At 57.1% G+C, this 25,961-nt stretch overlaps 1 protein-coding gene across 16 annotated transcripts in view; it reads left to right on the plus strand.

Moving 5' to 3' along the window:
* Positions 1-25,961, plus strand: part of EPB41L1 (erythrocyte membrane protein band 4.1 like 1) — a 119,946-nt gene that overhangs the window by 46,682 nt on the left and 47,303 nt on the right. For 15 of the 16 annotated variants that reach the window (XM_055139046.1, XM_055139047.1, XM_055139037.1 and 12 more), the window contains 5 exons: positions 17,861-18,048; positions 19,900-20,064; positions 20,247-20,351; positions 20,885-20,927; positions 25,451-25,526. In XM_055139046.1, the coding sequence (XP_054995021.1) occupies positions 17,875-18,048; positions 19,900-20,064; positions 20,247-20,351; positions 20,885-20,927; positions 25,451-25,526 (563 nt within the window). In that variant the 5' untranslated portion in view covers positions 17,861-17,874. Of the gene's footprint in view, positions 1-977; positions 1,195-17,860; positions 18,049-19,899; positions 20,065-20,246; positions 20,352-20,884; positions 20,928-25,450; positions 25,527-25,961 lie in introns of those variants that run through there. The other variant, XM_055139045.1, reaches the window with a different exon arrangement.

Consider the following 25,961-nt stretch of genomic DNA (forward strand, 5'->3'; position numbering starts at 1 on the left):
AGCTTGGTTCTCAAGGGTGTTGGGGGAGTCCGTGTAGCCTTGTTACAGAGGCCCTAGGGTGATACTGGGACCTTCCCACAGGGGTGTGGAAGGAGGGAGTGTGGGCAGGTAAGGGTGTGTGAGGGGCTCAGGTGAAGCTGACACTGGGGGGAGGGTGCTCCCCTCGGGGAGGTGGACAGCTGCTGCAGTGCGGGACAGAGGGCCTGGTTTTCTCATCTGGGTGGCCTTGCAGATTTGGGGCTCAGGTTGCACCCGCAGGGCAGGCTCTGTGGTGCCTGGGACAGGCTGTCACCTGGTAGGTGCGCGGGCATTATGTGTAGAATGGCAGCGTGAAAAAACCATGTGAAGAAAGAGCGAAGGAGTGTTTGGGGTCCCAGAGATGTTCAGGGGGCTGGAGGCAAGGTTGATTCCTTCCCCCCACCCCCACCTGGGGAATAGCCTCTGAGCACCACCCAGTGTTACCCCCTCACGAAAACGAGTGTACAGAGGAGGGTTGGGGCGGGGGCCGTGGGGGGTCACCTGGGGAGACCGTACTGTGGGCCACCCCGCCCCCTGGGACCCCCTCTCATCAGCGGGACCCTAGCCCTGCAGCCCTGCCCAGCCCGAAGTCCCGGGCTGTGCGCGGAGGGACAGGCAGGTCCCGAAACCAGCCCCACTTTCCCAGAACCCCGGGGTGGGCTCACCCACCTCCAGAAAGCAGCGGCACAGCCAAAGCATTTAGGGCCCCTGCTCCCCTCCCCCGCCCGGCGCACAGGGTCGCGGGGGATGTTCGCAGGAGCCACCGCCCCCCCCAGCTTGGGGGAGGAGCCAAGAGCCCCCGGAGGTGTCCCGGGGGGCTGGGAGGCCCACTGAGGCTGAGTCACCCCTTCTGAGTCAGGGATCTTGCCGGGCCCGGCCCCGCGGGGCGGCGTGCGCCCACATGGGGGCAGCGGAGGCGGCCGCGCTGCCCTCCGCCCAGGCCCCTGGCCGCCGAGCGGCGCGGGAGCGCGGGGGGCGGGGCGGGCGCCAGGCCCGGGGCTGTGGGCACGGTGCCCAGCCCCCGGCGCACGCCGAGCCGCCGCCGCCGCCGCCGCTGCAGTCGGCATCCATCAGCGGGCGGGGGTGTCGCCGGCAGCCGCTCCGCAGCGCCCGCCGCCCGCCGCGGCCCGTGGCGCCCCTCACCCCGCCCGCGGAGATGGGGACCCTCAGGCCCAGGTAGGCAGGGGCCGGGGCGGGGGCGGGCGCGCGGGCGGGGAGGGGGGGATCAGGTAGCCCCGCCGGGCCCAGGTTCCGGACCCAGAGAGCGGCGCGCGCGCGCGCGGGAGGGGCAGGGTGTGTGTGTTAGGGGGTCCCGGAGGCTTCTCTGCCCCCTCCCTCCTCTGCAGTCTCCTCCAGGCCTGGAGAGCAAGCCAGTGGCCAAGGGTGGTGCTCGCCGTGGGGCGGATTGGGTGCTGGGCTCCCCTCCCTGGCCCGCTCAGTTCTGCAGACCACCAGACCCAGCGCACCGCCGCTGATGGGGTACGGGGTGGGAGCGCCTCAGGCCCCCCGCGGGCAGACAGAGGGGCCCTGCCGGGGATCCCTGCCGCTCCCATCTTAGACCTTTTCCCACTCAAGGCTCCGGTCCCAGTCCACCCACTTCTGAGTCTCAGCGAGCTGTGGATGGACTTGTGCTGGCCAGGGGACTGTGCGTCCCCCGCTGTGTCTAGGGCCTTCACCCTAAGGTCGGCCAAACCTTGGAGGGGGGAATCAGGGGGGAACCAAGTGCCTGCCGCCCCCAGGGTATGTGCTAGGTGCTGAGGCAGCGCCTTGGACCCAGCGTGAGCCAAGAGCACCTTGAGGGGCCGGACGGGGATGAGGAAGGCGTTTCGGAGGCCACGGCTCAGCTGCCCCTCGCCCCCAAGCTCCAAGGATGCGCGGGTTGGGGAGCAGGCGCTGCCACGTGCCCAGCCTTCACTCTGGGTCCGCATATCACCTCCTCTGCATCCCTCCCAGCCCGGGGTGGGAGCCCAAGAGGGCTGGATTTAGGTCCTCCCCCGGGGCCCTGCCAGCCCCAAGAAGGCTCCCTCTCTCCCACTTACTTCCCAGCCTGGGAGTTTCCGAGTCAGCAGCCGAGGGGCCAGGCTGAGAGCTGGGGACAGGGACGGTGCCCCCACCGAGCTCCTGGGAAGCTCCCCGTCCTGGGCTGGAGCGTGGAGAATAGAGGCCCAGCCGTTCCTCCAGATGGAGCCTGCAGCAGAGATAGCCTGTGCCAGCCTTCTCTGGGGTGGCCGGCTCGGGGCGGCTCTGGCTCTGCCCTGCCGGCATGGAGCTGGTTTCCGTGCCCCCAGGCTCACATTATGCCCAGCAACCTTGGCAGAGAGTGGGGGGTGGGGGGATAGGGGGAAGGACCCGACGATGCTGGTGATATCGTTTCTATGAAAACTGTTTCTGGGTGCCTGGGTGGGGGTGGGCAGCAGTAAAGGGCTTAACCTTGCTCGTGTGAGACCCTGGGTTCTGTCGCCAACACTGCAAGGGGAAAAAATAGAAAAATCTGTTGGGCTCCGTGCAGTGCTGGGCCCAGCCCTGTGAGCTTCGTGGCCTGTTACTTCCAGAACTGCCCCCAGTCCTCCCTCTCGGCCGGCCTCGCTGAGGAGCTACTGGAGGTTGAACGAGGCCTCAGAAGCGGTGTGGCTTGTCCAGCCACGGCCACGCAGCGGCCGAGTGGGAGAGAAGGAGACTTCGAGGTGCCAGGCTTTTGGGGCTCTCGCAGCTCAGATACCAGCTTCTCTCTTTTTCTTCTCATTCTTTATCCTTTCCTTCTTCTTCTCCTTTTTTAAATTTTCCCCCAGCAGAGGGCCATACCCAGTGGTGCTCAGGGTTTACTCCTGGCTCTGTGCTCAGAGATCACTGGGTGGAGCCCGGTCAGCCGTGTGCCGGGCCAGCGCCCTACCAGCTGTACTATTGCTGCAGCCGCTTCCTCCTTTTCTTGACCGCATCTGGTAGCGCTTAGGGATCACTCCCGCAGGGGGACCACGAGGTGCCAGGGATCAAACCCAGGGCTCCTGTATGTAAAACCCGGGCACTCACCCTTTGAGTCTTCTCCCTGGCCCCTGTTTCCGTTTGCCCGTGACTGTCTCTTGCACCGGACTCCGACAGGGACAGGGCATTAGAGCCCAGAGCCTGGGCTACCTCTTTAAAGGGGTCTTATATTGCCTCCCAGCCCTTTCGCCCAAAAGAAGCAGAGAAGAGGCAGAGCTGCCTCGCGCGTCACAGCAGGCCTGAGGCCTCGGGCACCAGTAGCCTCGTGCCCGTGGGATGCACAGTGCAGGGCGCCCGGGAGAGTGGCGGGGCGAGCAGTGGGAGGGTCAGCTGCAGCGCGGGGCCCGCCAGGGACCTCTGTGGGCTTCGGTGTCCCTGTCCATGGGAAGGGCCTGCTGCTCACTGGCTGGATTCACACCCACGATCACCCAAGTGGCATGTCTGTGTTTGCGGGCACTGTCTGCACTGTGCTGCCTGCACACTCTGTCACGTCTTCCAAAAGTGCGAGTCTGGCTCCTTTTTCCAGTGGGGAAACTGAGGCGGAGCCTCTCTGAGGCTCTGAGAGATGGTGTAACACAGCCGGAAAGTGTGAGTTCTGTCTTGCCCCTGCCCTGGGTTACCGCTGGGCAGCCTCTGGGTCGACCCTGTCAGGTGTGCTCGGAGCGTATCTGGCGGGGCTGGCCCGGGTAGACAGGGCTGTGCGCTGCCCTGTGGCGTGGAGGCCCCGCAGGGATGCTGCTTGGGAGCACTCAGTGCGGCCCGGCCCTCCTCTTCCTCACCAGGACTCCCTCCAAGTGGGCATGCTCTAGCCTCCCGCCTCCCCATGGCTACCCAGGTGGGGGGCTTCGCCACTGCCCCCTGACCCATTTAGTGAGACCTTGACAACCAGAAAACACGGATGAGCATGTAGGGTCACTAGCCAGGACTGTGAGGGAAGGCCCGCAGGCAGGGGACAGGCAGGACTGGGGCGGGGGTGGGAGCAGGCTGGCACCCCTTCCTCTGTGGGCAGCAGGCTTGTGGATAAGAATAGCTCCCATGGGGGCTAGGGATGTGGTGCAGCGAGGTAAAGCTATTGCCTTGCGTGCAGGAGGCCTGGGTTCGATCTCCAGCACTGCAGGAAAAGAAAACAATTCACGGAATTTGTGGCAGTCAACATTTAATAAGCACCTACTATATGCAGTGCCCGTTTTAAGGGGCCTACAAGTACAACTCATTCAGTCTCTACAAAGCCCTGTGCGAGCACTGTTCTTCCCATTTTACTGATGGGGAAACCAAGGCCCAGCTAGGGAAAGAACTGTTGCCCTAGGCTGCACTGTCTGATGGGGAGGGGGGACAGAATTCAGATACGGGCCCTGGGGGGCCCCAGTTTCTTCCTAGGGATCATTAGTTGTGTTCAGTTTGCAACACAGTTGCCAAGTACCTCTTGCCTACCCCTCTGTGTTGTGGGGGCTTGCATGCCTGCCCTTACAGAGCTTCTGGCCAGTGGGAAGGAGGAAGCTGGGGAGTTGGGTGCAGGCCGAGTCTGGGTTCCTGTCTGGGCCATTCAGTCCAGAATAGCTGTAGGTGCTCTCAGTCTTCATGCTGTTTCACCCAAGGCCAAGGATAGTTGTCCTTGTTCTTCTTTTTTTCTTTTTGGGTCACATCTGGCAATGCACAGGGGTTACTCCTGGCTCTGCACTCAGGAATCACCCCTGGCAGTGCTCAGAGGACCATATGGGATGCTGGGAATCGAACCCGGGTCAGCCGTGTGCAAGGCAAACGCCCTATCCGCTGTGCTATTGCTCCAGCCCCAGTTGTCCTTGTTCTTGACTTGTCCCTGAATCAGTTGTCATGGGGAGAAAGACCTCCACTCCCCCAGGTCAGAGGACGTAGATTTGTCTTTGGGTTGGTTTTTTTTTTCACTTTTTAAAAATTTATAAATACTTTTTAAAAATTGAATCACTGTGACATACACAGTTGCAAAGTTGTTCATGGTTGGGGTTCAGTCATACAATATTCCAACACCCATCTCTTCAATAGGTTTGCCTCTGAAGGAAGGGGTGGTCCGGTGTGCACTGAGCAGATAGGTGTGGGGGTACACCATGCTGGGGGGGACTGGGAGGTGATTCAGAAAGTCAGTTTGCATTTGGGTCTTCTATGAGGCTGTGAGATCCGCCCGAGTGAATCCACTGGAGCCAGACCGAGATCCACAAGCTCCAGCCACCGCTTTCCTGACGGCCTCTCTGGCACATGGTCTCCCTGTGCCTCAGTGTCCTCTCCTGCACGGGTGTGATACCCCTCGCTCATAGAGGCAGGTCACAGGTGTTGGAGGAAGAGCCCAGTGCAGTGTGGGAACCTGCTAGGTGCCCAGCTCCGGCTCCTGGCAGTGCTCAGGGACCCAGACAGTGCCAGGATTGAACGAGGGTCAGCCATGGGCTAGGCGAGCACCCCCTTTCTTTCTGTCTTTGCCTAAATGGTGTTCCCACTCGTCAGGAGGCGGGCCGCTTTGGGCAACTTTGCGCGCATTCGGTCTGTGCGGGACACATGTTAGGCCGCTACAGGCCCGAGATTGGGATGGAACCTTTGGTAACTAAGAATCCCAGAAGAGGGCAGAGGCGGCCCTGCAGGAGGAAATGATACTCAGGGACTTGGGAGACTGGGAGGATTGGAGCTCACCAGGACGCCGTGGGGAGTTCAGCGGATGGGCAGGGAACTGCCCGGGGTGCCGAGGACCCCGATTGGTCATGGTTCAGTTGGATGAGGGGCCTCCCCCCACTCTAGCCATTCTGAAGGTGGTGCGGCCACTTCTTTGTACATCTGGCTTTCCTCCCCTGCCCCCCCACCGGCCCTGTTCTGAATAATTTCCTTTGGATGACTCCCCATCAGAGCTTCCTCTATAATAGCAGCAAATTGGGACTAAGTGCCCGACAATAGGAAGATGATTGAGAGCGTTTTTGAACATCCAGTGGATAAAATAATGCGCAACCATGAACAGACACCGAAATACCCACCCTCGCTGCCTTTGGTGCCAGGCACCCGCCAACCTCCTTTGCATCTTGCAGTCATTTCATTTCGTGGTGGCCCGGGAACAGTGATGTGAGGGGTCAGATCCTTCCTGTGCAGGAAGAGCTTCCTGATCTCCTTGAAGGCAGAGTACCTCGTCCTTGTTCTTGTTCTGCCCTCAGCAGGGTGCTCTGTGATTCGCAGAAGCTTGTCTAGAGAGGGAATTGAGTGAGAGCAGAACAGAAGGGAAGTGATGGTCGTAACCCTAGGCAACCTACTACCTGCCACATTCCTCTGACCACTCAATCTGTGAAGGTTTGGGAGGTTGCAGAAGCCCCCTGTGAGAACTTGGAGTACTCCGAGACCCAAGCTGATGTCAGTTCTGTCCTTGCTGTGAGGCCTCCACAGATTAATTCATCTCCACCCCTCCACCCTCGCTCTCCCTCCCTTTTGTGGTGGTGGTTGCAGGGTGGGGGGAGTGAGTCACATGAACTTGATTGTGTGGTTGTGGTGCTCTCGTGCTTTGGAGCAGTGGCGCATTCTGGAGGTTGTGCACTTTCGGTGCTTGCTAGCTCATGCTTGGCTGCAGGTCATGGGATCACAAATGGTACTGCCTCAGGGCATGGAAGGTGGAGATCAATGCGCCACAACACTTGTTGTGACCTCAGATGCTACACCACTGAGTTCTCCAGGTCCCTAATTCTTCATGTTTAAAGCTTCAGTTTCCTCCTCTATCATGTGACTGATCCACGTGAACTGCTTTTGGGGTGGTCGTGAAGAAGAAAGAATGGCAACTTTGGAAAACTCTTAGGATGCTCCCTGGCACGTCGTAAAGCAGCGGGGATGAGAAGGCCAATGCAGGCAGGGGGAACTATTTCTGATACAGGCGATGTTAAACGTGGGTGCAGGGGAACCCGTCTGAGCACTTTTGGAAAATAAAACGATTATGAGCCCTCAGAGGAAAGTGGTGACAACGAGGTCTGAGTGTCAAGAGATGCAGATTGCTGAGAGCAGAGTGCGGGGTCACAGCAGTGAGGAGGAACATGAGGCTGACTGAAATGAATCCTTCCACGTCAGTCTTATCCCCCTTTTCGTTTTATCTATTTTAAATTTTATTTATTTATTTATTTGGTTTTTGAGCCACACCTGGCAATGCTCCGGGCTTATTCCTGGCTCTGCGTTCTCTTGCAATTACTCTTGGTGTTGTTCGGGGGACTATATGGGATGTCGAGGATCAAACCCAGGTCAGCCGTGCGCAAGGCAAACACCCTACCCACTGTACTATCGGGCCCCACCCGCCCCCTTTCATTTTAATCACCAAAGAGATATGTGAAACATCTTAATAATTTAAGAGCATAGTCTCTTGGTGGCTTCCCCAGCCCAAGTGCTGTGTGCCCTCAGAGGGCATTTTCTGTGCCCGCGGAGTGAGCAGTGCAGACTGGGCCCATTGCCATACAGCTTGCATTTAAAAAACTTTGATTGCGTATCTCAATACCTTTCATAGTGTCAGTCTCTGTGAAATCTATCTCAATTTTACAAAAGCTCTACGACGTTGTTGTCATTAAATTTTAATGGGTAGATAGATCCTGATTGTGTGCTTCCCCCCTACATCCTCCCTCCCCCGATGGGCATTTAAAGTCATTTCCAATTGGACTCTCTTCTCAGTCATGCCCACAGTGAGTCAGTGTTTAGAAAGATAATCAGGTACAAGCAGCAGAAGCCCTTGAGATGAAGATGGCAAGCGTCCCCTAGCATGGTCTGCCTCTCCTTTCCCCTCCTCTCCTCAGGGGAGTTGGCCCTGCAGGGGCTTGGACACCGCCTGCTTGGAGGTGGCTCTGCTCCTGTCATCCCCAAAGCTGGGCTTGGGGGCTCCCTGTGACGGTTTTCAAGCAGCTGCTGGCCTCACGCCTCTTGCACCCAGAGCACCCTTGGATAGGTTCTTTCCTGCCTGCAAACTCGGTTTGTCATCCTGCGGGGAGTCCTGTCACTAGTGTCTCTGGGTGGGTGGCCAGCACATGGCCAGAGGGAGCCACGAGCAGGGCATTTCCCCACCAAAGTCCCACAGAATGCCTGTGACGGGTCTTGGGGGCTTCTCATGTCCCACACTCATGGGGGCTCTCAGAGGAGTAATGTCACATGTCTCAGGTCTGCAGCTAGGAATCCAAGTCCTGTGTCACGGCTCACGGCGGATGGCAGGGTCCGTGTAGGGGAGACTAGGAGAGTATAGGTGCCTGTGCCCTGTAAGCACCCGGCCCTCAGGAGGGGTTGATGCTGTTGTTACCGTTTCTTAGTTATGTCACACACCAGGTAGCTTCAGTTACCTGTTTGACAGCAAAGTGGACGTGATGGGATGGAGCCGGATTGAGGGGTCTCCCGGGGCCACCATGGACCAGTACATCAGGGTGCGTGTCCTGCCCTGATGGAGGGACGTCAGTGCCCAGTGGGTGTGAGATGCAGCCTGGCGCTGGACCTCCATAGTCCTCACCGTGGTCCGTGTGTGAGGTGTTTCCCCTCTCAGCTGCTGTCCTGCTGCTCGGCGGCTGTGTCACGTGGCCCCCAGCCCATGTGCGGCTCTCTGTGACTGCTGTGGCACGCGCATGCGACCTGTGGGCACGGAGCCACTGCCACCGGGTGGCCGCCGCTCGCCGTTGCTGGGTTTTATTCAGTGCCGTGCCCATGGCTACGGGCAGCCTCAGACAAATCGCTGTCCCCTGCTGACCCGAGCCGCAGGCTGCGGCTTGGCTCCCAGTTTGGCTGTTTCATTTTCCGTCTTTCAAGAAGTGCTGGGGGTCTCCAAGGCCACCCCGGCACTGCTTGTGGTGCTCCAGGGGGCCATGTCCTGCCTGCCTGGAATCTGGCCTCTGCATGCCAGGCGCGGGCTCGAGCCCACTGAGCTGCCTCTCTAGTTCCAGCTTTGGTTTCAACCCCACTGCCTGGGCCTTGGCTGGGAGAGGGGCGCCCAGGGCTCCAGAGGCAGCATTCTGGGCCCACATCCCTCCCTCACCCCTCCCGCCACATCCCAGGCAGGCAGTCCTGTCTCTCACATCTGCCCAGAAGCTGTCACTCCGGAAAGTAAGTACTCTGTCCCGGGGACATCCCAGCTGGGAGGTTGCATCATATCAGTGGAAGAATGCGTCATAGCACACACATACACACACACACACACACAATATATCACAGTTGCTCTCTCTCCCTCATTTTACCTTTAATACCACCTTTCTTAGGACAAAAAGTAGCAGGTGTTGAGAAATTGTGGAGAACAGAGAAACACCTAAGAAACCACAACACAAGGCAGTGCCCTTTCTCGGCTTTTCTCCACATGTGCCAGCACCAGCCCTGGGTGCTGCTGGCTCAGGAGTGATTTTCAGATGGGATCCTATTCCGTTTGCATGTTGAGCCCATGAGCTGGGCAAAAGGAGCTGCAGGAGCTGCTGAGGCCCATGCTGCCTCAGGCCTGTCTCCCCTGTCCCCGCCCTGCCACACACACACACACAAACACACACACTCACACAGCCCCACTGTGTAGCTCCACCTCGTGGCATTCTGTTCCATCTGTCTGTTGGGGGTCTGCAGGGGTTGAATTCTGGCTCAAAAAGAAACTGTTCTCAGAGACTTTAACTCAAGGAGCCGTCAACAGATCTGGGGGCAGCCTGGGCTTAGGGATCCCCACAAGGCCAGGGGTACCCACAGACTAACAGTAGCAGAATCTCCTAGTCAGAGTGAACAGTGGGAAACGTGATCAGAAATCTGTGGGCCGGGCCTGGCCAGGGAGCTGTTACAGAGGGACCGAACACAGCCAGACCGCACAGGGAACTTGAGAAGACCGACCTCCAGCCCCTTTCACGGCCAGACAAGAAGCCATCATGCTGGGGACATGAGGGACAGTCTCCATTGCATCCTCATTTGACAAAAGAGGAAACTGAGGCTCAGGAAAGGGCAGCGCCTTGTCCAGAGCCCATAAGAGTGGTGTGTTTGCCTTTAGGATGGGGGAGGCTTTGCCTCCTCCCATCTCATCTCTGGGAGCAGTGGGTACAGGAAAACCTCCTGGGGGCAGTAGGTGCAGGATATCCCCCCGGGGGCAGTGAGTACAGGATAACCCTCCTGGGGGCAGTGGGTACAGGTTAACCCTCCTGAGGACAGTGTTACAGGATAACCTTCCTGAGGGCAGTGGGTGCAGGATAACCCCTTAGGAGCAGTGGGTACAGGATAACTCTCCTTGGGGGCAGTGGGTACAGGATAACCTTCCTGAGGACAGTGGTACAGGATAACCCTCCTGAGGGCAATGTTATAGGATGACCCTCCTAAGGGCAGTGGGCACACGATAAACCTTCTGAGGGCAGTGGGTATACGGTACCTCTCCTGAGGGCAGTGGATGCAGGATAACCCTCCTGGGAGCAGTGGTACAGGATAACCTCCTGAGGGCAGTGGTAGAGGATAACCCTCCTGAGGGCAGTGGGTGCAGGACAATCCCCTAGGAGCAATGCATACAGGATACTGCCCCCACCCCTGCCCCCAGCCAGAGAACCTTCACCCCCATCCCAGGCTGCTGAAGGACTGTGCAGGTGAAGGACTAGAGTCAGACTTGGCAAGGCTTGTGACCTTGGGCAAATCAGTATTGCTCCTTGCTCTATGTTTCCTCACCTATGAAGCAAGGATGAAACTGTCAGGCATTTGGACAGCAAGTCAGAAGCTAATTGCCGGAGAAGGTCATCAGGAGAACCTGGCCAGTGGCCAGAAAGGCTCTGGCGGTGAGTGCAGCCCAGGGCTCTGGCCTCAGCTCCGGGCTACTGTCCACGCATCACCCACATGTTCTTGAGCCTTCTCCCTGCCTCCCCACACCAGGCTTCTTTCCCCAAACCAGCCACCTAACTCCTCAATGCTTCCAGTTGTCTCTTTTGTAAGGGAGAGTCAGAGCACCGATTGGAGACTATTAGGAAGATTAAATGAGTCTCCCCGTGTGAAGGCGTTAGATCAGTGCCTGGCCAAACTCTTCACATTGGCCTTGTTGTTTGTCAAGAACTGGGCTCAGCCCTGGGAATAATAGCGAAGGAGACAAAGTGTTTTTCTTTAAGGAGTTTATGTTCTTAGAAGAGGAACAGAAACAAATCAATCCATCATTTGTGATAGTTACTATAGAAAAAAAACAAACAAAACAACAACAAAAGCCAATGAGCTTATTTAATGGATAAGAGTTTCTGTTGGGAAGTGGTGATGTTTAGAAAGGAGAATGGCAATCGTTAGACACCATTATGAATGGAATTAATGTCTTGAATTATTACACTTTAAAAATGGGTAACTGTAGCACTGTCATCCTAGGGAGAGCACTGTAGCACTGTCGCCCAGTTGTTCATTGATTTGCTGGAGCGGGCACCAGTAACATCTCCAAAAATGGGTAAAATGGCAAGAAAGGTAACTGCAAAAAACATGATGTTGGTGAGGATGGAAGAGAGGAGAGAAGCAGGGGTGGGGAGACAGAGGAGTGGGGGTCACCCTGAACCAGGGAGCAGGGAGCTAGGGCATGTGTGTGCTCAGCGGTTTCTAGGCCGTGTACAGTCCTCAGCACTGCACTACTTTCCATTCCAGCATACCCTGGTGTGGCCTCTGTTTTAAAATCTAAAAAAAAAAAGCCTGAGAAGATCACTTAAGACATGCACAAGAGGGGGCTGGAGCAATAGCACAGCAGGTAGGGCGTTTGCCTTGCACGCGGCCGACCCAGGTTCGATTCCCAGCATCCCATATGGTCCCCTGAGCACCACCAGGAGTAATTCCTGAGTGAAGAGCCAGGAGTAACCCCTGTGCATCGCCAGGTGTGACCCAAAAAGCAAAAAAAAAAAGACATGCACAAGGTTCCAGGTTTGATCCCCACCCCCGGGACCACATAGCCCCCTGAGCACCACCAGGTGAATTCCTGGTAGCCCCCAGCCCCAGGAGACCACACCTCATCACTGTCCCAAGCATTGGGATGTCTGTCCAGGTTGGCTTAGCATTGCTGGGAGTAACTCCACGGCCTCTGAGCACTCTATGTGTGTCCTCCACTCCCCAACAACACACATACCTGGAAGGAAAAGCCCCGTTTTCCTTTATTCTGAGGTGGTAGGAATCAATCCCAGGGCCTCACATGGGAGGCAAGTGCCTTGCTTTGAGCCTCTTCCCTGACCCCAGGAGGCCTTTCTGAATTGGAGTGCTCCGGGGGCACGTGGATTGAGGTCTGCAGGTGAGAATTCTCAGCCCCGGGTTGGGGATAAGACCCTGTTCACAGAGCCCAGGGGAGGGACAGCCCAGCGGAGGAGCAGGCAGGAAGCGGGGGGCCTGACTCCCGGTTGAAGGCAGAAGGGGACTGTGTGGAGCTGACTCAGGGCTGTCTGCAATGCCTGGAAGCGCCAGTAGACTCTGGGTTTTGTTTCAATGGGGCCTGTTGGAGCTCTATCTGGGCTTTCACTTGGAGTCCTGGAAAGTTCCCAGTGGCTGCTCAGGAAAGAATATCACGCTGGAGGGCCGCGGAGGCCCCTGGGCAGCCCCATCTGTGGCACAGGCTGAAGGTGGCAGGGGCCTGAGCTGTGGCTATGGGGATGGGGGAAAGCTGACTCAGCCTAATCGTGGTGGGGGCTTGCCAGGTATCCCAGGCCTGTTTGGGTTTCTATTTTGTTTTGGTGGGGGTGGGGGTGGGGGTACTTGGAACACATCTGGCTACTGCTGACTCTGCACAGGGCAACTTCTGGATTTACTCAGGGTACCCTTCAGTGCTGGGGACTGAACCTGGGCCTCTGGCATGCGAAGCGTATGCTCAGCCCTCTGAGCTACCTCCCTGGCCCCAGTTCATTTTGAATGAGTGGCACAAATAAAGGCCAAGGGGTTGCTGCATCGGCTGGGCCAGGGGACAGGTGCCCGGGAGGAGCAAGCCGGCTGGGAGCAGAGCTTTGGAGAGCATCAGATGTTGAGAGGCTCAGCCAAAATATGGAAACAACCCAAGTGCCCTAAAACAGATGACTGGTTAAAGAAACTTTGGTACATCTACATAATGGAATACTATGCGGCTGTTAGGAGAGATGAAGTCATGAAATTTGCTTATAAATGGATAAACATGGAGAGTACCATGCTAAGTGAAATGAGTCAGAAAGAGAGGGACAGACATAGAGGGACTGCACTCATTTGTGGAGTATAAAATAACATCACATGAAGCTGACACCCAAGGACAATAGATACAAGGGCCAAGAGGATTGCCCCATAGTTGGAAGACTGCTTCATGAGCGGAGGGGAGAAGGCAGATGGAATAGAGAAGGGATCACTAAGAAAATGATGGCTGGTGGGGCTGGAGTGATAGCACAGAGGGTAGGGCATTTGCCTTGCATGTGGCTGACCCGGGTTCGATTCCCAGCATCCCATATGGTCCCCCGAGCACCACCAGGTGTAATTCCTGAGTGCATGAGCCAGGAGTAACCCCTGTGCGTTGCCGGGTATGACCCAAAAAGAAAAAAAAAAAAAAAGAAAGAAAGAAAATGATGTCTGGAGGAACCAGTTGGGATGGGAGATGTGTGCCAAAAGTAGATAATGGACCAAACATGATGACCTCTCAGTGTCTGTGTTGCAAGCTATAATGCCCAAAAGTAGAGCGAGAGTATGGGGAATATTATCTGCCATGGAGGCAGGGGGAGGGTGGGAAAGGGGGTTATACCCGGGATATTGGTGGTGGGGAATGTACCGGTGGAGAGATGGGTGTTTGATCATTGTGAGATTGTAACCCAAGCATGAAAGCTTGTAACTATCTCACGGTGATTTTAAAATTAAAAAAAAATTTTTTTAAAAGATGTTGAGAGACTTATGGGCCCCAAGGCATGGCCCTTGGGGCATGAATCTTGGAGGGGGATCTCCCCCCTCCAAGGCCTGTAAGACCCTTGTGAACCGTGGGAACCTTCTGGTGACCTTTCCTTTGTCGTCCTTCTGTCTCCTTGAACACCTCCGCCTCCAGCATAACTTTGACACTCAGACCACTCCCCACTGAGGCCAACCCTCCTTCCAGACCCTGCCTTGCAGAGCCTGCCTGTGTCCCCATCCACAGCCCAGAGGGAGGGAGGAGCGGCCCCTTCTCTCCGCCAGCAGCTGCAGTTTCTCTCAGTGAAGTCACTTGCACGAGGTCACAGAGTGGCCCGTGGATCTTGCCCGCTGCTGCTCTGGCGGGTCCGGAACCAAGGGAGAATGTGTGCTGGGCCTGGCACAGCTGGGCTGGTGCTGAGGCCCTGCATTTTTCCAGGGGATGGCTGCTGACTCCTGGGAGGCCGCCTGCAGCCCCGGGCCTCTCCCGGCCCAACCTGCATCCACCCCACGCGCCTCTGCGCCTCTGCGGCTTCTTCTCAGGAGCTGGGCTGACGGACGCCGGCCTTGACAGGCTCTCCTGGATCCCCTCCTGGGCCATCTGCCCAGGTGGTGACTCAGCCCAAAGGCCCCCTCACTCTCCCCGGCCATCTCCTGTCTGGATTCTCTCTTTTTCCACCAGATGGGGGTGCCCCCAAGTGTGCCCCAGGGCAGAGACCCCCCCTGGGCCAATCTGTGATTCTTGGTGAGCCTGACCAGAGGTTCCATGCGGGGATCTGAGGACCAGGTGCTGCCTGGACCCTGTGATACCGGGTCACCCTTGCAGTGCTGGGACCTTCAGGGCCACACTTCGCTCCCCGTCTCAGTGCCATGCACACACCTTAGCCCCAAGGTTCTCCCTTTTTGTACAATCTTACCCCATCTGCCCTCCCCCCCACCTGCTCCCTACTTCGTTCCCTTTTTTGAAAACTCTTCGTCCTTCTCTGGATCACCCGAGCCCAGACTTCCCAGGGGCTGAAACCTACACTGATGAGCCTCACTCACCTCCTGGCTGGGTGTGGAACTTGCTTGACCGTTTCTGGGTTACATCACCTGCCCGAGGTGCCAGGAGCATGTGGGCAGCAGCCCCTACCTCTCTGGCCGGCCCAGTGCCCAGCAGGCTCCCGCAGGCCCTGCCGGCCTGGCCCTGGGCAGAACTGAGCCCCGTGACTGGCCGTGGCAGACGCCAAGGCCAGGTTTTTGGCTCACTTTCCCATGAGAGAACCGTGCCATTATCCCTGGTATGGGAAATCCACGGTCAACCTCACTGTAGCTTTAAAATAATAATGATGCTATTTGGTGTTTTTTTTTTTCTGTAACTCATGCATTTTATTTATTTATTTATTTTTAAGGGTTTTTTGTTTTTGTTTTTGTTTTTTTGCTTTTTGGGTCACACCTGGCAATGCACAGAGGTTACTCCTGGCTCTGCACTCAGGAATTACTCCTGGCAGTGCTCAGGGGACCCTATGGGATGCTGGTAATCGAACCCGGGTCGGCCAAGTGCAAGGCAGACACCCTACCCGCTGAGCTATTGCTCCAGCCCTGTAACTCATGCATTTTAAGTTTAAACAAAATTCACCTCCTTTTTATTTTGTCCTACCAACCATGTCTATTGGAAAATTTTGTTTTGGCGGAGTTGGGGGTGGATGTTGGGGTGCTCTCCTGCTGTGTTCGGGGTTTACTCATGGCTCTGTGCTCAGGGATCACTTCTGGAGGTGCTCAGGGGAGAACCAAATGTGGTGCTGACAATTGGACCAGAGTATGCAAGGCAAGTGTCTTAACCCCTGCGCTCTCTCTGGCTCCAGAAATAATGTTTTTCTTGTGTCTTGTGTGTGTGTGTGTGTGTGTGTGTGTGTGTGTGTGTGTGTTTTCAAGGGTGCTCAGGGGAACCATGTGATACCAATATCTAACTCAGGGCTCCATATCCAAGCTCCATATCCTTTAAGCCATTTTCCTGATTGGAAAAAAATTCTTTTTATAACCTCTACGTGTGTGTGTGTGTGTGTGTGTGTGTGTGTGTGTGTGTGTGTGTTTAAGAACACCCTGAGTGTAGTAGAAAAATTGAGAACTACAGTTCCATAGAAAGAAGGGGGGAAAATCATCTGTATTTCCGCCCCCTTAGAAATAACCATAGTTAGTAATTGCTGAATTGTCTCTATCTGTGTGCTGGCAAAAACAGGGCCAGTCTGTACAAAATGTTGTCTGTCAGGCTTTTCTTGTCAGATGTGTCCCCGAGATTCCTCTGTCAGGCCCGTTTGCTCTAAAATAAGAGGCATGAGCTCTCTCTTCTCCAGTCTGGCCCGGGGCGTGGGGCTCCCATTCCCTTGGCTCCCAGCCTGGGCTCCTGTGCGCAGTCCTTCCAGTACATTCTGTGGAGGCGCTTTGCTTGAGGCTGCGGAGGGCCCAAGCAGCAGCCTTGATGTGGAGATTGGATCTGGGGAACGGTGGGCGGTGGGGGCCGGGGATAGGAGGGGCCGTGAGGATGCACCGTTAGTCACTCCCCTCTCTTCCAATGCCCGGGTGTCCCCAGGAGAGCAGAGGGAGGAGAGTGGATCTGTTCAAAGGGCCGCCAGTGCCTCTCCTGCACAGAAGCCGGCGGGGTGGTTTGCAGATGGGTTTCCTGTTGGTTTCCAAGAAGACACAGGTGTGGCAAGGTCAGAGAGGATGGGCTGATGGGGGAGGGAGCAGGTGGCCCCGGAACTCAGAGCTCAGGGACCTGGGGACAGGTGGACTCTGCTGCTCCCAGCAGGAAATAGATGAGCTTGGAGGCCGTCACAGGCAAGTGGGCATCTCTTTCTCAGGGTTCTAACTGCTGTGCCTGACCACAGCCAGCATCCGTCCCCTACGGCAGGCCGGGAAGAGGTCCCGAGGCAGGCAGGCCAGATTTGAGGCTGGGGGTGGGAGCCCCCCAGAGCAGAGCAGTTCTGGCCTCTCTGGCCTTTGCTTGGCTGTGGCTTGAACTCGTGCCCATTCAGTTAGTGATAAGGGTGGAGAGGAGGCAGATTCTTGCCCCTCATCTTTTGAAGGAGTCGGGTAGGGAGAGTTGTGTTCAGAGGACCACGCGCAGTGCAGCTCAAACCCAGAGGTCCTACGTGCCGAGCACCCGCTGCAGAGCTCCGAGCTCTCTCCGATCCCCCACCTGCCATGGGCGCTGGGTCTCAGGCCTGTGCTTCCCCTCGGCCACACCCCAGCTCCCTCCTCTTCTCTGTTTTGTTTATAGGCTAGACCAGTGGGATTCAGCATTTACTCCTGGCTCTGTCCTCAGTGGTCACTCCTGGCGGTGCTGGGGATTGAGTCTCTTCAGTTGGGGGGAAGGCAAGCACCTTAACCCACTGCACTGCTTGGCTCTTCTGCCCATTTTCTCTATTCTTCACATCATTGCGGTCCGGGAGGCTTTTGAGAGCTTCTGGGGATAGAGATAGCCCGGAGGGCTGAATGGTCTTTGCATGCGGGGGCCCTGGGCTCTAGCCCTGGCACTGTGAGCACCCCCCCCCCGGCAGCATGACGCATGATCCCCGAGCACTGAGCTGGGAGTAATCCCTGAGCACTGCCAGGTGGGGCACCAAAACCGAAAAACTAGGAGAAAAATAGACTTTCCATCTCTTTGGATCCATCCCCACAACAACCCGAGCAGTCAGTGAGGCAGGAATTAATGACACTGGGACAGGAGGCGTCCAAAGTCACCACCTCATGGTCTGGAGTGCGGGATTCTTTGGGCCTCGACAAGGTTCATCGAGGGTCTCCTGTGTGCCAGGCTGTGGTGGGGATCCCCCAGTCACAGCTCTGTGTGTCTGTCCCCTGTCCCCTGGGCAGAGGGGGCGCACTAGAGGGACTCTTGTCACCCCAGCAAAGGAGTTGGAGTCCAAGGAGCAATATGGACACAGGCTGTCTGTGTGTGGAAGGGGAGGGTCCATGGCCCCTCCTATCTCCTTATCTCTCCCTGCACCCCTCCTGCCCTCTCCCTGTAGTTCTTTGTCCATGGGTACCCGTCTGCCCCCCTCCACTCACGTGCTTTCTCCCCTGCCCATTGCAGGCGTGCTGGTCACCATGACAACAGAGACGGGCCCCGACTCTGATGTGAAGAAGGCTCAGGAGGAGGCCCCGCAGCAGCCCGAGGCCGCCGCCGCCACCACCCCTGTGACCCCCACAGGCCACGGCCACCCGGAGGCCAACGCCAATGAGAAGCAACCGGCCCCGCAGGACCCTCGGCCTGTCGACCAGGTGCGTGCCCGCCTGCGTGGCCGACACACAGGAGGGAGGCAAGGAGGAGAGCAAGAAGCCACAGCACCAGCCGCTAGAGGATGGAGCCCTCCGTCTTGTTTATGTTTAATTCTCCCGAATCTCTTAGGAGCTTCATTCCCCCACCCCCACTTGATTGTTGGGGATACTGAGGCACAGCAGGATGGAGCGAGTGACAAAAAGTCACGGTGCCTTAAAGTGACAAAGTGAAACCAGAGTCCCATTTGGGAAACGGTTCTTTCCAGCTTATTTTCTGCTCCTCAGCCCCTTCACTCTGGCCTGATGACCCCAGACAGCAGCCAGCCAGGCACCAGCTTGAGGGTGGCCTCCCAGGGCTGTGCTCGGGGTTCCCCAGAGCCTCTCCTGGCGATACCCAGCCTGTCTCACAGGCCAAGCAGCATCTGGCAGGGCGGGGGCGACCACCAGGGATTGAACTCGGTGTCTCCCCCTGCCAACACGCGCTCCCGCCCTCTGAGCCGTCTCCCAGCCCCCAGAGTCACCCCCCTTCTCCAGGACTTAGGGACTCCTCTCCCCAGTAATTCACGCCTTTATTTTTATTTTATAAAGTAATTCGCAATACTCCATTACATTTAATATTCAACACCAATCCCACCACTGTACACCTTCCCACAACCATATTTCGGATGTTTCCATCCAGAACCCCAATATCTGGCCCAAAGCAGAAACGAAATGACATATTTTGTATTGTTTGTTATGAAAAACTGCTGAAAATGCTACAAAAAAAGTATCCTTAGAGGAAAGAGGGTGTTGTTGTATTTCACCCAGGGGTCATTAAGCCCTTCTATAAGAGAACACTAACATGTTGTCAGAGGTTGAGCCTTGTGTGCTTATATATATATATATATATATATATATATATATATATGTGTGTGTGTGTGTATATATATATATATATATATATAGAGAGAGAGAGAGAGAGAGAGAGAGAGAGCGATAGCACAGTGGTTGGGCTTTCACCTTTCACTCGGCCGACCCGAGTTCGATTCCTCCGCCCCTCTCAGAGAGCCCGGCAAGCTACCGAGAGTATCGAGCCCACGAGGCAGAGCCTGGCAAGCTACCTGTGCATATTGGATATGCCAAAAACAGTAACAAAAAGTCTCTCAATGAGAGACGTTACTGGTGCCCGCTCGAACAAATCGATGAGCAACGGGATGTTATCTTATCTTATATATATCTGAAAAAATAATTTCCCTCTAAGACTGGTTGCCTCCTACTTTGAACTCCATCAAATGTGGTGCGGTGCTCGTGGAGTATGGGTAGGGCGTGTCCTATGAAGTGCTGCATGGCGCATTTGGGAATAGGTTCACTTGTGGGTGAGGCTTGGCCCAACATGTGGAGCTTGGCCGTGACCATGCCAGTGGTTGAGTTTTGGAGGTGTTTGACTGCCAGGGGCTGGGTCCCTTGGGGCGGGGAGGGGTCTCACCTACCTCTCTCTGCCTCCCCTCATTCTTGACAGGCTCGGAGAGGGCAGGGACACGGTGTCGTCACCGAGGGTATCTGTGTCAGGTTGTGGACACCCAGGCAGGGCTGGAGACCCAGCCCGAGAGTCCCAGCCTCAGGCGCTGACCCCTCCCTCTCTGCTCTCGGGAGCCCACCCTGAGCTGGGTGGCTGGGTGGTCATGTCGGTCGACTGCCCGTGGCGACAGTGACATGCGGGGAGGAAGGGCTGCCCTTCCGGGACCTCCCCAGACTCTCCTCCTCCACGTGCCCATCCGGTCACTCCAGGGCTCGGAGAGGGCCGCAGCTCCCCTCCGGGTTCGCCTCCCGGAGGCACACATGACCATGATGTAATGTTCCCGTGGTCGCCCGCAGGGCCTAGACATGGAGGAGAAGGACTACAGCGAGGCCGACGGGCTGTCGGAGAGGACCACGCCCAGCAAGGCCCAGAAGTCGCCCCAGAAGATCGCCAAGAAATACAAGAGCGCCGTCTGCCGGGTCACCCTGCTCGATGCCTCCGAGTACGAGTGCGAGGTGGAGGTAGGGCTCCCCCGCTCCGCCGCTGCCCCTTCACCCCAAGCAGGGCCTTAGCTGGGGCCCCACCAGAGGGCACCCTCGGAGCCCGGGGCTGAGGGATGCACCCTGCAGAGGGGACCACCTCTCCGGGGCTTTCCCAGGGCTGCCTGCGGCCACCCTCACGACCCCTTTGCTCCTCTCTTCAGAAGCACGGCCGGGGCCAGCTGCTCTTCGACCTGGTGTGCGAGCACTTGAACCTGCTGGAGAAGGATTACTTCGGTCTCACCTTCTGCGACGCTGACAGCCAGAAGGTGCCCGTGTGCCCGGGGGCTTCTTTCCGGATATTTCCCCCTGCGGGGCTGGAGACTTACACCCGGGACCCATCCCTTCGAGTGGCCCTGCTGGGGACTCTCTTCCCTTGGGCCCCAGAGTCCTGGCAGGCTCCCACTATTCCTGTCTCCAGCTCTTCCTTAGACTCCACTTTGTGCCCCCAAGGTTCACCCAGCCCAGTCGGTCCACAGTTCTGTCTGCAGCCCCTCCCCGACCCAGACTTTCCTCAGGAACACCCAAGTCACTTCCCAGAAGCACACCTGGGGAGACAGGAGATGGGGGGCTGAGATATGTGTGTCCCTCCCCTTCCCCGTCCTCCCCTGAGGGTCCTCTCCCACCTATCTCCCAATGCACTGCCAGCTCCCCGCCCCCCCCCCGTACCCGCTCCAGGTCTGTCCTCTGTGCCGGCCTCACGCCTGTCCCCAGCCTCACAAAGTCAGTGAGGAGGCGGCTTCCCTGCCCGGCTGTTTCAGAGTGTTCCCAGCCTCCATCTCCCCTCTGCCTTCTCTTGCAGAACTGGCTGGACCCGTCCAAGGAAATCAAGAAGCAGATCCGGAGTGAGTGTCCCCTGCATACCTGCTTCTCCGTCCTGGGAACCTGGGGGCTGGAGGAGGGACACACCAAGTCACAATGACTGGGGTTGGCTGTGTGGCTCCCTCCAGTGCTGGAATATGAATCTGACCCCATGAGCTCAGTTGCTCTATACGTATGACGGATGTCAGGGCCGGCCGGCCTGCCGCAGAGCTGAGCAGCCAGAAACTCAGACAGGAAAGATACAGGCTAGAGTCTCTGGCTCACAAAAGGTGCACTCGCTGTCCACAGTCAGGATGTCCCCAGGAAGGGACCTGCAGCGTCATCTGGGACCAGGGCACAAACAGGTGGCCTGCGGTTTGTCCTGTTCCCAGGCTGCTGCTGCCGTTAATTAGGACCCTCTCCCAGCTCAGGACCCTGGCCCACCCCTCGCTTCAGCACTGCTAGCCTGGAGGAGCTAAGGGGTCAGGGGACACTGGGCAGTGTCAGGTCCTGGCCATCTCCTGACAGGCCCAGAGACAGGCCCAAGATCCTGCAACCCCGAGAGTCAGAAGGTGTCCATGTGCCCAAGAGCTTCTTTCTGAATTCATACACTGCAGGGGTGTGGGGCTGGCAGGTTATTCGAGGGCATGGCGCGGGCTCCCAGGTCCTAGTCAGCACTCTAAGGCCTGGAGGGCAGCTCGAGCATCCGGCGACAGCCGGTGCCTTTCAACCCACAGAGCAAAGGCACGCTGTGAGTGCAAGGGCCACCTCCAAACGCAGAAGGGAGAGGTAGGTGGCCTTGGCCGGCCCTGCAGGAGGCAGAGCCCTGGCCCTGGTTGCCCGGGCCGGCCAGCAGGGCCTCCTTGGCTGTGCTGTGGCTGGCGGCTGAGCCTGTTGCCATGACAGCAGGCAGCTGGGCCGCCCTGCCAGCCGGCTCTGCAGGAGGGGCCTGGAGGATCTCTCCCCGTGGGCTCCCGTCAGCGGGAGACAAAGAGACAGGGACACGCATCCCAGGGTCCTGGGCCCAAAAGGCCCCGATGGGCTGCCCGAAAGCTTTGGGACTCCTGGAGAGTGAGTGTGGAGGGTGAGAACAGGGCAGGAGCTGTGGAGAGAAGCAGCAGAGCAGGGCTCCGAGCAGAGTCAGCGTCCTCCTGCCCCTGACGCCCACCCGCTTCTGCTTCCAGCCAGAGCTCCCTTTCATAGCACACCCCGCCCCTTGCCTTCCCAGGTGACCCCACGCAGCAGTTTCCTCCCAAGATGGTGCCTGTCACCTGGGCACCCAGGCCAGCGCCTCCTCTCCGGCCGCCTGCTTCTCTGTAGTGAAGAGACTCGGGGCGTGGCAGCGGTGTGGACGGCAGCCTGGTCCCCCCTCCACTTCCTGTGTTGTTCCGTTTTGGTGGGGGCTGGGGGAGACCGGGAGGCCAGGCCTTGCCACACATGTGTGGCCTGACTGTGCGCGTCCGATGCCTTCAGTTCTCCCCCCCACCCCGTCCCCGCACCCAGTTTATTTAAGTCCTGTGGTTTACAGAGTTGGTCATAATGATTTGTTACAGGCATTCAGTGTCCCAAACCCAGTCCCACCACCTTCCCTCCACTACTGTCTATTTTTCCAACCACCCCTCAAACCTGCCTCCCATAACAAGCACAAAATAATTTATTTTATATTGCTTGTTTCCACTAAATGGCTAACGGAATTATAAAAAAAAAATGCTTACATAAGAGAAAATTTGTGAAAATTGTTTTATCTCGCCATGGGAACATTGAGTCCTGGCCTGAGGGTTTGCTAGGCTGTTGTTGCTAGCTGAGCCTTCTGTGTTAATGTTTTTGTTAATCAAGCTTAGTTGGCTCCTGTGTTACATCCCCATCCAATCTGGTGTGCTCCTGCTGGAATGTTCGTATTGTCGAGTTTGGAGATGTTGCATGGTTGCAAGTTTATGCTCCAGAAATCCCAGGATAAGGGGGCTGGAGCGATAGCACAGCAAGTAGAGTGTTTGCCTCGCACATGGCTGACCCGGGTTCGATTCCCAGCATCCCATATGGTCCCCCGAGCACTGCCAGGAGTAATTCCTGAGTGTATGAGCCATGAGCAACCCCTGTGCATTACCGGGTGTTACCCCCAAATTAAAAAAAAACCCATAAAATCCGGAATATTTAACTGGGCAGTGAGCTTATGTGGTGGCAGTGGTGGAATATGAGTGTGGCTGCCGGTGCTTCTGGAAGTACGAGGGGTAGGGGGGCTGGTGAAGGGTGCTGCCCAACCCTACCCCAAGAAAGCCCCATAGTTTTCAGCCAAGAAACCCTGTGTACCTGAAAATTTCGGCCTTGACATCTCTGTGGCACTTAGTCGTGAGGAGGTAGGGTCTGGCTGTTGGCATGTCGGCAGCTGTTGGGGTGTGAGTGCAGCTGCCGGGGCTTCAGCAGGTCAGGGACCTGCTCCCCTCTGCCTCCCAAGGGTACCCAGAGTTCTCAGCCGGGGACAGGTGTATCTGAGAGTTTTCCCAGCCAGTTGATCTCTCAGATTTGATCATGAATCTGTGGATCTGGGCAGTAGATGAGCTGACACAGCAGCGGTTGTGGGGTGTGGCCAATTTTAGTTCTTGGGCCCAGCAATGCTGTGGGTGCAGCTCGGGGGTCCCCAGGCCAATACCCAGAGGTGCTGGGGAGGGGCACACATGCTGAGATCAAAGCCAGTCCCTCCAAGAGCTTGCCTGCGCTGTCTCTGTGATCTACCTTCCCAGCACCTTCTTGCCTTGTTTTCAACAATTCTGCCTCAGTCCCCTCTCCATAAACTGGGGGCAGTTCTCGCACTTACCCTTAGGGTTGCTGTGCGTGTTAAATGAGCTGCTGTATGATCAGGCCCTAGGAAGGAGCCGGCATGCAGTAGGGGCCAGTGCGCATTAGCTGTAGTTAACTGTCTTCGTCATCACCACTATCCCCACCGCCCTGCCATGCTGTTCTTGAGACAGGGCTGTTTTCCCTTAGAGGCTGCTTCTCCAAGGGGTCAGCTGAGGTCAGGAGCTTGGACCTTGGAGCCGAGGGTCACAGTCTCGAGTCTGCTTCTCTACCACTCGCTAGCCGGGTGAACCCCCGCCCCCACCCCGCCCTCCCCTTTGGCAGAGAGCTTTGACCTCTAGAGTGGGTCCGTGAAAAGCAAAGTCTTCGTCAGCCTCATTGCGCAGATGAAATTCCTCTGCGTGCCCATGAAGTTCTGAGCCAGACACGTGTCTTAGCAAGTGCAGAATGGGGAAGACGATGTGAGCCGACCCCAGGATACAGGGGGGAATGTGGACCTGACCCCCAGCCCCAGCCCCACTGTCCTGCCCGGAGCTGCCCCTCTTGCTCCGTTTGTCCGGGCCTTTTTAGAGCATGGCGCCAGTAATGTTTGGGAGTGTGTGTGTGTGGGGGGAGGCACCGTTGTTCTGATGGTGGCTCCGGTCCCCTCCACCCTCTTTCTCTCTTACTGTCTCCAAAGGCCTTAAGACAACGCTTCTTCTGCCACACCCATTTCCAGCTCAGACCTCAGCCTTTCATCCTCAAGATGTGTCCATCGATTTTCTCTTTCTTCTTTTCCCTATTTCAATTTGGAGGTTGACACTTAACCCTGCGGAATGCCCTGGGTTGCTTTTAGTCCATTACATTGGCCTTTCAGTTCCCGCCTCTAGCCCAGCCCCGCCATCTTTGAGGAGCCCCTAGCTGAGGGCAGCATTTTCCAGGGGTTCCTGGGAGCATTGCCTGGCAGGATGCCCGGGGAGATGGAGGAAGCAGGTCAGATACAGCTTTTGTTTGTTTGGGGGCCACACGTGGCGATGTTCAGGGCTCACTCCTGGCTCTGCACTCAGGAATCACTCCTGGCGGTGCTCGGGAGACTGTATGTGGTACTGGGGTTCGAACCCGGGTCAGCCCCATGCAAAGCAGGCGCTCTGCCCGCTGTACTATCTCTCCAGTTCCCGGATGATTTGGGGAACTCTGGCCTCCGGTCTTCAGAGAGGTGCCATCTCCAGTGGCAGGGTGGGATGCAAAGGTGCCCAGTTAGCAAACCAGGTTAGCTGTGATGGTCTCAGCTACTGGCCCATCAGTGCCAGCCTGCCAAAGGCAAGAAGTTGGCCTGCTGCAGTGGGCATGACTGCCTTTCCGTGGCCCGACAGACAGGTGCGGGAAGGGTGCGGACCACCGTTCTTGAGCCTGGGCCCCCAAGGGGCTTGGGAGGGCCAGGTGCTCTGGGCTTCCTGCCAGTTCTAGTGAGGTGTGACTGTAGCTGGCTGCCTCTTGGCAAAGGCCTGTGTCCCTGCCTGCAGTGCAGGACCATCTTAAGACACACAGGGTGCAGGTGTGTTGAGCTGCGTGTCCGACACCCTCGCTTTTCCCTCCTACTGCTGGCGTAGTCTGTTAACCTGGGCCCCGGGCTCTGCTCCATCCAGTGGGAGGAACATCCAAGGCTTCCTGCCTGGAATTACGGAAGTGAGAAACCTTTCAAGGTTTCTGCCATTCCTTCGGATGGTTCCAACTGGACCACGCCCCGGGTTTCGTGGACAGGGCCTCTGACCTTTCTCCCATCTTCTCCTCTCAGGCAGCCCCTGGAATTTTGCCTTCACAGTCAAGTTCTATCCCCCAGACCCTGCTCAGCTGACAGAAGACATTACCAGGTGAGGGTCATGCAAGGGCCAGGTGAGCTGACCATGTGGGACAGAACTGGAGAGCTCTTGGCCCGGGGAGGCTGGGAAGTTGTTGTTTTTTTTTCTTTTTGGGTCACACCCAGCGATGCACAGGGTTACTCCTGGCTCATGCACCCAGGAACCACTCCTGGCAGTGCTCGGGGGACCATATGGGATGCTGGGAATCGAACACGGGTTGGCCACGTGCAAGGCAAACATCCTACCCGCTGTGCTATTGCTCCAGTCCCTGGGCAGTTTCTTTATGTTGGTATTGGAACTCAAACACCTGCTTTGGACTTCAGAGGAAGCAATGAGGGCAGTGGTCAGTGGCAGCCCATTCCCGGGGGCAGGGTGGGGGTGCTCTCAGTGCACTCAGCCGCCTCCTCCTCTGACAGTCGCTGCCCACCCAGGTGGAAGGGAGGCCGG

This window comes from Sorex araneus, chromosome 5 (assembly GCF_027595985.1).
Source record: "Sorex araneus isolate mSorAra2 chromosome 5, mSorAra2.pri, whole genome shotgun sequence".
NCBI lineage: Eukaryota > Metazoa > Chordata > Mammalia > Eulipotyphla > Soricidae > Sorex > Sorex araneus.